This window comes from Phocoena phocoena, chromosome 3 (genome assembly GCF_963924675.1).
Source record: "Phocoena phocoena chromosome 3, mPhoPho1.1, whole genome shotgun sequence".
In the NCBI taxonomy this organism is placed as follows: domain Eukaryota; kingdom Metazoa; phylum Chordata; class Mammalia; order Artiodactyla; family Phocoenidae; genus Phocoena; species Phocoena phocoena.
This window is the reverse complement of record NC_089221.1, coordinates 159,597,797-159,610,963: the sequence shown is the minus strand read 5'-3', so window position 1 is coordinate 159,610,963 and position 13,167 is coordinate 159,597,797. Positions and strand designations below refer to the sequence as shown.

At 50.7% G+C, this 13,167-nt stretch overlaps 1 protein-coding gene across 1 annotated transcript in view; it reads left to right on the top strand.

The window, feature by feature from the left end:
• NOTCH3 (notch receptor 3) overlaps positions 1 to 12,038 on the top strand; it is a 32,586-nt gene extending 20,548 nt beyond the window's left edge. Inside the window, exons 26-33 of the mRNA XM_065875446.1 lie at positions 807 to 961; positions 1,060 to 1,282; positions 2,206 to 2,290; positions 4,959 to 5,121; positions 6,243 to 6,547; positions 6,813 to 6,960; positions 10,062 to 10,159; positions 10,992 to 12,038. Of these exons, the coding sequence (XP_065731518.1) occupies positions 807 to 961; positions 1,060 to 1,282; positions 2,206 to 2,290; positions 4,959 to 5,121; positions 6,243 to 6,547; positions 6,813 to 6,960; positions 10,062 to 10,159; positions 10,992 to 12,038 (2,224 nt within the window). The remainder of the gene's footprint in view (positions 1 to 806; positions 962 to 1,059; positions 1,283 to 2,205; positions 2,291 to 4,958; positions 5,122 to 6,242; positions 6,548 to 6,812; positions 6,961 to 10,061; positions 10,160 to 10,991) is intronic.
• The last annotated feature ends 1,129 nt before the right edge of the window (positions 12,039 to 13,167 follow it).

Sequence of the window (13,167 nt, the reverse complement as noted above, 5' to 3'; positions counted from 1 at the left end):
TCAGCCAGAGTCCAGCCTCAGCCTGATCCCTTGTAGGGCTCTGGAGGGTGAATAGCACCTCAAAGTTGGTCCCACCTTGAGACAGGAGGGCCAGCTTTTGTACACCCCACATGAGCCAATCCCTGGCTGAAGGCTTCCCTAAGGGGTGTCACCTCCCAAGTGAAGGGATCCCCACTTTGCTGAGGCCAGAGAGGCAGCTGTCAACTGTTAGAAGCCAATGCTCATAGCAGGCAGGTGATGGATGCACCAGCCTGATAAAGGAGAAGTCGACATGAAAACAATGACCATTGGATTCATGGCTCAGAGGACACTGGTGGCCACAGCAAGACTCGTTTGGGGAATTGATAAAGAATTTTAAACATATACAAAAACAGAGCAGGGTAATGAACGTCGAGGTACCTAGGACCTAGCATTGACAATGAACACATATGGCCATTATTATTTCATACATAGTCCCTTCAGTTTGTTCTAGTTCCCATGTTATGTTGAAATAATTTCTAGATAGCATGTCATTTCGTACGTAGACATGTCAGTATGTTTCTGTAAAAAATAAGCTCTTTCTTTAAAACACGATAATACCACGATCACAGTTAAAAAAATAAATATCCTTAATATCACCAAATATATAGTAAGTGTATTTAAAAAAAGACTGGTTTTGGGGTTGTGGTGGAGTTGGATGCTAGATAGGGGGCAGTGGTGACATGGTGAGTAGAGATGCTCGAGCCTGGTGCAGGGGAGTGGGGCATGGTGCAGGGCTTGTAGGAGTGCCTGCTGAGCCTGCCTGTCCCTCTGTTGTGTCCCCGCAGCTCTGTGGTGATGCTGGAGATTGACAACCGTCTGTGCCTGCAGTCGCCTGAGAATGACCACTGTTTTCCCGACGCCCAGAGTGCGGCAGACTATCTGGGAGCGTTGTCAGCAGTGGAGCGCCTTGACTTCCCGTACCCACTGCGGGCGGCACGGGGTGAGGGCCAGCCTGGCGGGTGCTGAGGGTGGAACCGGGGCTCCCGTGGTGGGGTGGGCCTTGGCCCCTGGTTGAGACCCCCTGCTTCCTGCCCGCAGGGGAACCGCTGGAGCTGCCAGAACCAAGCGTGCCGCTACTGCCCCTGCTGGCTGCGAGCGCCGTCTTCCTGCTGGTCATTCTCGTCCTGGGCGTCATGGTGGCCCGCCGCAAGCGTGAGCACAGCACCCTCTGGTTCCCCGAGGGCTTCGCGCTGCACAAGGATGCTGCAGCTGGCCACAAGGGCCGGCGGGAACCCGTGGGCCAAGATGCTCTGGGCATGAAGTGAGGACCCTGACTCAGCCCATTCCCTGTCCCTGACTGTGGGGCTTTGTGAGCCCTTGAGCCCACCTTGACCTGACTTTGACCTCTGACCCCTACCTGACCCTAACTGCAGACTCCAGCCTGGAAACCCAGTGTTCATCCCCTTGACCACTGACTCGATAATCCCTGGGAATCACCCCTGATGCGTGACCCTTGGCCCCATTTCCTATGATCCAGTTCCCTCACTCAGATCCTACTCTGACTCTACCCTGAACCCTCCCTGACCCCAGCTTCTCAGATTTCACCCTGATACTCAAAATTTGTTCCCACATGACTACTGATCTCGTGATCCCTGTCTGCATCCCAATCCCTTGCTGGCCCCGTGACCCTATCCTCTATGACCCCCAATATCACCTCTGACTCTAACACACCCTGACTTTTGACCTCACCTCTGACCCCCTTTCCACCCCAACTCAGTGCTCATTCCCCACGATCCTCAAATCTTGGCCTTGGCTGTGGGCTTCACCTCTGACTCCCTGGCCTGTCCCAGGAGACTCCAACCCCACCCTGACCTAATCCCTGAATTTACCCCTCTCCTGTCACCCTGTGACCCCCGGCCCCTCTCCACAACCTCCTCGATCCTGGCTACATCTCTCGCCTGTTATGAGGGTAACTCTATCCTCCATGACCCCTGACGTCATCTTCTATAACCCCTGCTATATGCCTGGGACCCTCACCTGTCCCACAGCTGACTGCTCTGACCTCTGACCCCACTCCTGTGCTTCTCCAGTTCCACCTTAAGACCCTGGCCGTCACCCATCACAACCCCTGATGGTACCCCCTGCAACCTTGACCACATCCTGCATCCCCTCAATGGACCGTGTCTCTTGACCCTGCACCCTGCCCCTACTGACCCATTGTCCCCTCCCTCCTCCCCACCACAGGAACATGGCCAAGGGTGAGAGTCTGATGGGGGAGGTGGCCACAGACTGGATGGACACAGAGTGCCCGGAGGCCAAGCGACTGAAGGTTGTGTCTCCTCCTCTGACCCCTGCCCTCAGGGTCCTGGGTTGGGGCTTGATGGTCAGTGGGAGAGCCAGGAAAATCTCTGCTGTCCCTGGCTCTGGAGAACAGTCACAGCACTCACCCCATCCTGCTCCTGGCATCTTTCCAGAGGGGATCCCCTGGCCCAGACAGTGACTCTGCTTTCTCTCTGCTGCATCCAACTTAGTCCAGCGTGCCCAGCCTGAGAGCACTCCCAGCTGGTCTTTTCCTGTCCTGGGGCCACAGCCGCGGGCCCTGTCTTAGTCAGCTAGGGCTGCCATAATGAAATACCACAGACTGGTGGCTCAAACAGCAGACACTTATCTTCTCACAGCTCTGGAGGGTGGAAGTCCAAGATCAAGGTGCTGGCAGGGTTGGTTCTTGGTGAGGGCTCTCTTCCTGGCAGGTAGAATGTGCTTTCTCACTGTGTCCTCATGTGACCTTTCCTCTGTGTGTGCATGGAGAGAGAACTCTGGCATCTCTTCCTCTTCTTATTAGGACGTTGGTCCTATTGAATTAGGGCTCCACACTCATGATCTTATTTAACCTTCATTACTTCCTTAAAGGCCCTGTCTCCAAATATAGTCATGTTGGGGGATTAGGCCTTCAACATATGATTTTTGGGGAGCACCGTTCATAACAGCCTCCTGCTAGCATTACTTTGACACTTGCTGAATATCTTGAATGTACACAAAGCATCTTATTTCATCTTTATGAGGATGCTATAAGGTAGCTATTGATACACACCTCCATTCTCCCCTGCCTATGTTTTCTTTTCTTTTTTTTTTTTTTGGCCGCACTGTGCGGCTTACAGGATCTTAGTTCCCCAACCAGGGATTGAACCCCAGCCCTCGGCAGTAAAAGCGTGGAGTCCCAACCGCTGGGCCACCAGGGAATTCCCTCCCCTGTCTATGGTTTAATGTTTGTTGAAATGAAGACATCTATTACAATTGACAGCTAAAGAAATCTGCTTGCCCCAGGCTTTTTTTTTCTTTCTCATCCAAAAGTGGGTGTTAAATATATGGTACAGAATGTTTATGATGGCATTTTAGCATTGCGGAATGATCACATCATCCTTATTTTACCAGTGAGAAGCTCAGAGCTCTCATGGGATTTGCCTAGGGTCACAAGCCTACTAAGTGACAGTGTCAGACATTGAATCCACATTGAAGGCTGTCCCATCCTCCATGGCCCTTTCTGGTTAGCTGTCCATCACCTGGCTCTCCCCTTTCATGAAATTCAACTCCCCACCTGGGTCCTTAAGCTCAGGTCTGGCTTGATCAGGCTCTGTGTTTGGTGCAGGCTGTTAAATGCCCAGGCAGGCTAGTTAGGGATATTCTGTCCTGTTTTCATAACTTCATTCTTCCCGTCTGGACCAAGAGTCTGAAATGTATTGAGCTCCTCTGAGGGGCCCAGGTGCTAGACTCCTGAGGGTAAATCAATACATTTGTGTGTGATTATTTGGTCCTGATACCTCACGTTCATATCTGTGGTATCACGTGGGAGCCTACGTGGTATCCAGGGCAACTCCCTGCTTCTCACCTTTCACTCCTTTCCCAGATTAATACTGGGAATTATTATTTTGCTTAAAGATTTCTTTATTATTTATTTATTTATATATTTTTTGGCTGCGTCAGGTCTTAGCTGTGGCACTCGGGATCTTCGTTGAGGCATGCGGGATTTTTCACTGCGGTGCGCAGGCTGTTTTGTTTTGGTGCGTGGGCTTCTCTCTAGTTGTGGCATGTGGATTTTTCCCTTCTCTAGTTGTAGTGCTCAGGCTCCAGGGCACGTGGGCTCTGTAGTTGCGGTGTGTGGGCTCTGTAGTTTGTGGCAGGTGGGCTCTAGTTGAGGCGTGAGAGCTCAGTAGTTGTGGCATGCGGGCTTAGTTTCTCCAAGACGTGTGGGATCTTAGTTCCCCAACCAGGGATCGAACCCGTGTCCCCTGCATTGTAAGGCGGATTCTTTACCACTGGATCACCAGGGAAATCCCAATACTGGGAATTATTATTATTGCAGGATCCCCCAATCCCACATTTCTTTAACCAGTGATTTGGAATTTCCAGAGTACAAGTTTTGCATTTCTTCTGTTGAATTTAATTTTAAAGTTTTTTGTTCTTTTTGATACTGTTGTCAATAGAATTGTTCTCTTAATTTCACTTTTGGTATGTTCCTATCTAGTGTATAGACAGGTGTGTGCTGACAAGTGTTATGCTCTGTGTCTCTTCCTTTTTTTTAAAATTAAAAAAAATTTTTATTTATTTTACTTTTAATTTTTTGGCCGCACTGCACGGCATGTGGGATCTTAGTACCCTGGTGAGGGATCGAACCCGCGTCCCCTGCGTTGGAAGTGTGGAGTCTTAACCACTGGACCGCCAGGGAAGCCCCCTCTGTGTCTCTTCCTTGATCACTTCTGTGGGTTCCCAGACCCTCTACCCTTCTAACCCGGATTAAAATCCCAGTTCTTCCTCTTATGAGTTCTCTGAGCTCCAGTACATCAATTGCCCATTTTCTTATCTATAAAAGAAGCAGGATGTTAATGGTTTCTTGGGGCCATGTGTGCATCTCCATGAGAGAAACCTGTGGGAATGCCCAGACCGTCCCTCTAACTGTGTCTCCCAACCCCTTGTGAGAACCTGGGTCCTTGTGCCTCCAGGTAGAGGAGCCTGGTGTGGGAGCTGAGGATGCTGTGGACTGCCGCCAGTGGACTCAACACCACCTGGTTGCTGCCGACATCCGTGTGGCACCAGCCATGGCATTGACGCCACCACAGGGCGATGCAGATGCTGATGGCATGGATGTCAACGTGCGTGGTCCAGGTCAGGCATCCCTCCCTCCAGGATGCCCTTTATCCATCCTACTCGTGACAGGTTGCATCTGGGTCTGTTTCTGGGGAACGCTGGGTGTGTCTGGGTGTCCGTCTGGGAGTGTGTGTTAATCAGGACTTTTGGTTGTAACTTTTAATAGCCCAACTCAAGCTAACTTAAGTAAAACAAGGGATTTACTGGCTCTTGTAAATGGAAGCTTCAGGCACATTTGGGTCCAGGACTCAACACCTCTTGGCTCCACAGCCCAAGTAGGCTTTTTCCTGCAGGCACTGATAGCTACAGGTGGGACAGGCCTTACAAAATCTTTTTCCCATATGTACCAGCAAAAGTCCCAGGATGAGTTCTTATTGGATGGACATACCAATTCCTGAACCAATCAGTGTGGCCTGGGGCCTGGAATATGCAGATTGACAGGCCTGAGCTATATTCCTGTCCTTGAAGGAAGGATTTGGCTTTATCTAGGGCTTGAGGATGGAGAATGGGATGCAAGTAGCCTCCTCAGGGAAACAAGAGCAAATGCTTACGAAGAGTATAGCAGACCATGTTATCTGGATCCTCTTGGATTTGTCTTTGCCGCATTTTGGGATATGCCTTCCCCAGCTCTGTTTTGCTTTTGCTCCCAGTGACCAGGACCTATGGCTCTCTTTTGAAGCCCTTCAGGCTACCGGGGCCTGAGGTGCTTGGTATTTTATGTCCCTGGGGGCAGCTCCTGACCAGTGGATGCAGGAGTATGAAAGGCTCAGCTCCTTTGACTCAAGCTGGATTACAACTCTGGGGCACAGCTCAGCTTCCACAGTCCCCCTTTGGGATCAGGCTGAAATAACTCTCCAGGCATTTGCCCAAGGTTGCACACTTGTTTGACTGCCTCCCTCCTTCGTTCTGTGTCCCCTACTACCTAGGAGCCCTTCTGTGACAAATCACATGCCCATGAATCCTCATCCTGGGTTGGCTTCTGGGGCACCTGACACAGGTGTGTGTGTGTGATGGGAGGATTTGCCATTCCCTCTTGTGTTTCCACATGTCCCACTTCCTCCTAATGCAGTGCCCTCAATCGTATTACCCAGAAAGGCCCTGTGCCCACCTCCCTTGTGACACACTCCTGGTCCCTGCAGATGGCTTCACCCCGCTAATGCTGGCCTCCTTCTGCGGGGGGGCCCTGGAAGCAATCCCAGCTGAGGAGGACGAGGCAGAAGACACGTCAGCCAGCATCATCTCAGACCTTATCTGCCAGGGGGCACAGCTTGGGGCTCGGACCGACCGCACGGGTGAGACGGCCCTGCACCTGGCTGCCCGCTATGCCCGGGCTGATGCGGCCAAGCGGCTGCTGGATGCTGGGGCAGACACCAATGCCCAGGACCACTCAGGCCGCACCCCCCTGCACACAGCCGTCACTGCTGATGCCCAGGGCGTTTTCCAGGTGAGATGGGCTCGCCTCTTTGGACTTCAGAGCTGGGACAGGCATCAGACCGACTTGGGTTCAAGCCCTGGTTCTGCCTGTCAGAGCTCATCTTTCTCATTTGTAAGATGGGGATATATGGGAGTACAGTTTCTGGCAAGAAGCTATTCCCTGAACCTCATCAGTTCCATGGGGTGTATTGGTTGGGGTCCTCAGAGGGCTTAGAGGTGCTTCTCGTCCCTTTGTTCTTGCCATGACTCCTCCTGCTGTGCCCCATCTCCCTTAGATTCTCATCCGGAACCGCTCCACAGACCTGGATGCCCGCATGGCAGACGGCTCCACAGCACTGATCCTGGCGGCCCGCCTGGCAGTGGAGGGCATGGTGGAAGAGCTCATTGCCAGCCATGCTGATGTCAATGCTGTGGATGAACTCGGTAGGCTGTGGGGGGTAGTGGTGGGTGTGGGCTGAGAGGGTGTCATCTGGGCCCTGACTGTTGGTGTGAACTCACACCTACACTGACACCCAGTCAATGAAACTCGTGGACTCATAACAGGGTTTCAACATGGACCTACACTCATGCATTAAAAAAAAAAATGGCGCCCATTAGCCCATACTATGTGGCAGTGGTTCAGGAAAAGGTGCCCTTCCCAAGACACTTCCCTTCCATCTGCTTTGTTAGAAGAACTTACTCTGGTGCCATCTGCTGGAAAACTGGTGTGATAAATTTGCAAATCAGCCAGATCTATAGGTGAGGGCCGCTCCCTCCCTGGAGGTGGCTTGCTTGCGCAACAGTGACCTGCCCTTGGACTCTTAGAAACATCCTTTGGAGCAGGTGTCCTCAATCTCAGCAACACTGACATGTGGGATTGGATCATTCTTTGTGGTGGGGGCCGTCCTGTGTAGTGAAGGATGTTTTTTTAAATTTATTTATTAAAAATTTTTTTTTTATTTTAAAATTTTTATTGGAGGATAGTCAATTTACAATGTTGTGTTAGTTTCAGGTGTACAGCAAACTGAATCAGTTATACATATACGTATATCCACTCTGTTTTAGATTCTTTCCCATCTAGGCCATTACAGAGCATTGAGTAGAGTTCCCTGTGCTTACAGGAGGTCCTTATTAGTTATCTATTTTATGTATGATAGTATGTATGTGTCAATCCCAATCTCCTAACTTATCCCTTCCCCCTTGTCCCCCTGGTAACCGTAAGTTTGTTTTCTACATCTGTGGCTCTTTTTCTGTTCTGTATATAAGTTCATTTGTACCATTTTTTAAGATCCCACATGTAAGCAACATCATATATTTGTCTTTCTCTGCCTGACTTACTTCACTCAGTATGACAATCTCTAGGTCCATCCATGTTGCTACAGATGGCATTATTTCATTCTTTTTTTGTGGCTGAGTAATATTCCACTGTATATATGTGCCACATCTTCTTTATCCAGTGTAGGATGTTCAGTAGCATCCCTGGCTTCCACCCACTGATGCCAGTAGCACCCCACCTCTCAGTTGTGACAACCAAAAATATCTCCAGACATTGCCAAATGCCCCTTAGAGGAAAATCACCCCTGGTTGGGAAATACGGCTTTAGAAGAGCACTGTCCAATAGAACTTTCTGTGATGATGGAAATATTCTCTGTCTGTTCTGTTCAATATGGTAGCCACTGGCATGTGCTCTCAAGCACTTGAAATGTGGCTGGAGTGAGCAAAGAACTAAATGTTTTATTTCATTTAATGTTTTAACCTTTGTTTTGCCTACTTAAAAAAACCCCGGCTGTACTGACATCTAATTCAGATGCCATGCAATTCATCCATTTCAATTAGAAAATCCAATGATTTTTAGTATAACCACATAGTTGTACAAATGTCATCATAATAAAATTTAAAATGTTTTCATCATCTGAAAAAGAAGCCCTCACCTCTTAGCCATCACCCCTTCAATCCCCCTCATCTTCCCGGCCCGTAGGCAACCGCTAATGTACTCACTCTCTATATGGATTGGTTATTTCATATAAATGAAATCATACAATATGTGGTCTTTTTTGACTGGCTTCTTTCACTTAGCACGATGTTTCTGAGGTTTACAAATGTTGTAGCGTGTATCCGTATTATTTCTTTTTTGTTTCTTAATGAATAAATAATATTCTGTTATATGGATATACCACATTTTGTTTATCCATTCATCCACCGATGGACATTTGGGTTGTTTCTGATTTTTGGCTGTTATGAATAATGCTGCTATGGACAGTCCTGTATCATTTTTTGTGTGGACATATGTTTTCATTTCTCTTGGGTATATCCCTAGGAGCAGAATTGCTGGGTCACATGGTAACTCTGTTTAACCTTTTAAGGAACTGCCAGACTGTTTTCCACAGTGCCTGCCCTGTTTTACATTCCTACCAACAGTGTATGAAGGTTCCAGTATTTCCACATCCTCACCAACACTTGCTATTGTCTGTCTTTTTGTTCTAGTCTTCCTAGTGGATGTGATTTAGTATCTCATTGTGGTTTGATTTGCATTTGCCTGATGGCTAATGATGTTGAGCATCTCTTCACATGCTTATTGTCCATTTGTGTATCTTCTTTGGAGAAATGTCTATTCGGATTCTTTGCCCATTTTTAAATTGGGTTACTCGTCTTTTTATTATTGAGTTGTAGAAGTTCTTCATATAGTCTAGGTATGTCTCTTATCAAACATATGGTAGGTTTAATATATTTGTAGGTTTTCTTTTTACTTTCTAGATGGTGTCCTTACAAGCACAAAAGTTTTCATCTTGATCATGTCCAATTTATCTATTTTTGTCGTTTTTGTTATTGTTGCTTGTGTTTTGGGTGTCGTATCTAAGAATCCTTTACCTAATTCAAGGTCATGAAGATTTACTCCCATGTTTTTTTCTAAATGTTTTATAGTTTGAGCTTTTACATTTAGGTCTTTGACTCATTTTGAATTATTTTTTTGTATATGGTGTGCAGTAGGGGTCCAACTTTATTGTTTTGCACGTGGAGATAACAGTTGTACCGGCACCATTTGTTGAGAAAGCTATCCTTTCCCCGTTAAATGGTCTTGGTACCAATTTAATTTAATTTAACTTATTTTACTGTTTTTTTCCTTTTGGCTGCCCTGTGCGGCATGTGGGATCTGTTTCCCGACCAGGGACTGAACCCAGGCCACAGCAGTGAAAGCCCGGAATCCTAACCACTAGACCACCAGGGAACTCCATTTTTTTGTTGTTGTTGTTGTAATTTTAATTTACATAAACTAAAGAACCACATGTGACTGGTGGCTATTGCATTGGACAGCACAGCTCTAGGTACCACTGAGTGAGGTCCGCGTAGTACGCCCCGTATATGGAGAGTTACATCTACAGGTGTGCACGCACATGGACCCAAACACAGTTACTCAGATAACTCGTGGCAGGCCTACCCTCCCCTCATCCCAGGCCACGTTCTAGACATTTTCTGTCCCCCTGCTGTTGGGGGGCCAGCAAATGAGCCTGGTCCTGACCCTGACCTTCCTTCACTTCCCCCCCCAGGAAAATCAGCCTTACACTGGGCTGCAGCTGTCAACAACGTGGAGGCCACCTTGGCCCTGCTCAAAAATGGAGCTAACAAAGACATGCAAGATAGCAAGGTGAGCCCCAGCCCTTGGCCCACCTGGGAGTCAGCCCCGGCACAGCTTCCACAGGTGGCAGAGAGCAGGTTGGGGTGGGCTAGTGGGGGCATTCACCCTGCCCGCAGCCAGCTTTGCAGCCAGCCTGCCTGCAGCCAGGGGTGGGATTTGGGCCCAAGGGGTTTCAATAGTGGATCAGAGGAGGAAGTGTATGGCAGTTGCTGGGTGACCTTGGGCACGTTGCTTAACTCTTTTGAACCTCTGTTCTCATCCTCGAAATGGGGAAGCAACGGTACCCACCTCATTGCCTCTTTCGAGGATTCAGTGAGCTAAAGCTTTTATAAAGTGCCTTAGCACATCCTCAATAAAAGGTAGATGTTATGATTGTTGTTTAAAAACCCTTGCCAGGTGGTATTAGTCTCATTTTACAGATGAAAGAGTGAGGCTCAAAGGGGTGCGGGGTTGGATTCCATCCTTATTTAAAATTTCCAAAATTATATTCATTATGGATTCTTTTTGCATTAATCTTAATTTAAAATTTTTTCATTAAAATATCATTTATTTTGATGCCCCCTTAAATTTTATGCCTAAGGCGAGTGCTTCACCCTCCTCACCCTGGTCCTGGCTTTTGCGGCCTGAAGCTTAGTGGGTGCTGGATGAATGTGGCTTAAAGGAAAGAACTTGCCCAATTTTCCCCAGCAGAGCTGAGATTCCGACCGAGGTCTGTCTGGCTGGAGAGTATGAACTCTTAGATCTCAGATTCCCCCAGAGAGAGGAGGCCTCTGTGATGTTAGCCAGCAGTTAATCCTGACTCTTGTGACCCTGACATCTTGTGGGTTCTGGGCCGCCACAGGAGGAGACTCCGCTGTTCCTGGCCGCCAGGGAGGGCAGCTTTGAGGCTGCCAAGCTGCTGCTGGACCACTTTGCCAACCGTGAGATCACAGACCACCTGGACAGGCTGCCCCGGGATGTGGCCCAGGAGCGGCTGCACCAGGACATCGTGCGCTTGCTAGACCAGCCCAGTGGGCCCCGTAGCCCCCCTGGCCCCCACGGCCTGGGGCCCTTGCTCTGCCCGCCCGGGGCCTTCCTCCCAGGCCTCAAGGTGGCACAGTCCGGGGGCAAGAAGAGCCGGAGGCCTCCTGGGAAGGCGGGGCTGGGGCCTCAGGGCACCCGGGGGCGGGGCAAGAAGCTGACCCTGGCCTGCCCGGGTCCCTTGGCCGAGAGCTCGGTCACGCTCTCGCCGGTGGACTCGCTGGACTCCCCACGGCCCTTTGGTGGCCCCCCCGCGTCCCCTGGCGGCTTCCCCCTCGAGGGGCCCTACGCGGCTGCCACGGCCACAGCCGTGTCTCTGGCACAGCTTGGTGGCGCGGGCCGGGCAGGTCTCGGGCGCCAGCCCCCCGGGGGCTGTGTGCTCAGCCTGGGCCTGCTGAACCCCGTGGCCGTCCCCCTCGACTGGGCCCGGCTGCCCCCACCTGCCCCCCCAGGTCCCTCTTTCCTGCTGCCGCTGGCCCCGGGACCCCAGCTGCTGAACCCCGGGAACCCCGTGTCCCCCCAGGAGCGGCCCCCACCGTACCTGGCAGCCCCAGGACATGGCGATGAGTTCCCCGCAGCCGGGGCCCACAGCAGCCCCCCAAAGGCCCGCTTCCTGCGGGTCCCCAGCGAGCACCCTTACCTGACCCCATCCCCAGAGTCCCCCGAGCACTGGGCCAGCCCCTCACCTCCCTCACTCTCGGACTGGTCCGACTCCACGCCCAGCCCGGCCACTGCCACCGGGGCCACGGCCGCTGGGACACTGTCTGCCCAGCCGCTCCCCCTGTCGGTCCCTGGCCCTCTTGCTCAGTCCCAGACCCAGCTAGGGTCCCAGCCTGAAGTCACCCCCAAGAGGCAAGTGTTGGCCTGAGGGCTGCACAGTTCCTAGATTTGGGGAGGCTGTAGAGACACCCCATCCTGCTTCCTCTCTGTCTCCCCTTTTAGTCCATTTCATTCTCTCTAATCTCTTCCCCTGCACCCCACCCTCCTTGCAGTGTGACCAAGACAGGTCACAAGCCTAGGGCTTCAGTCTTCCTTTATTTATAAGGGGTGCAGGCTGACCCCCACCCTTTGGGTCTTGTGGTGAGTCTGGGACATGCTCCTGCCTCTCCCCTCTTCCTGGGGCCACCACCCCCCCAATTCTCTCCTGCTTTCTTGCCTCCTCTGGCCTCTCTCACTCATGTTCTGACACAGGTGGATTATTATTATTATTTTTTTTTACATTTTGTATAGAAACAAATTCATTTAAACAAACATTATTATTATTATTTTTTACAAAATATATATATGGAGACGCTCCCTGCCCCCCGCAAACCCCCCAGTGCCCCCGTGGGGCTGAGTCTGTGGGCCCATTCGGCCAAGCTGGATTCTGTGTACCAAGTACACAGGCATGACCGGGATCCTGTGTACCAAGTACACGACCCTGGTGTGTACCAAGTAGGCACCCTTGGGCGAACCCTCTGGGGCTAGGGGTCGGGTGAGACTTGGGAGCCTTCTCCCCACCCCACCTCCCTCACTTCACTGCATTCCAGATGCGACTTATTCTATAGCTTTGCTGGGGGAAGTGCCCTTCTGGCCTGGAGAGCCTGTCCCCAAGCCCCCCCTCACAGAGTGTGGGCCACCTCCCTTTGGGAACTGGGGGGTGGGGTGGCCGGTGGGAATATGAGGACCAGGGGAGACATGTGCATTTTACTTTGTCTCCCTGTAAATATGGGCCTGCAGGGAGGAAAGGAGCTGCCTGCATGGCACCTCCTCCTGGTACTCCCCTGGCCCAGCCCCAGGGCAGAATAGAAGTATTTGTAGGCTGTTTTTGTAATATAGCTTCTGGTCACAGTCCTTGTGTAGCTAAATTCCCAGGCCTTGCATTGTACAGCCCCCTTTCCCCTCACCACCTAATAAAGGAATAGTTAGCACTCAATGTCATTGTCTGTGTCTAGGTAAGTTTCGGGGGCGGGGGTTGGTAGTGTGGGGTTTCTGTCTCTTCAGTGCTAACTTTAGAG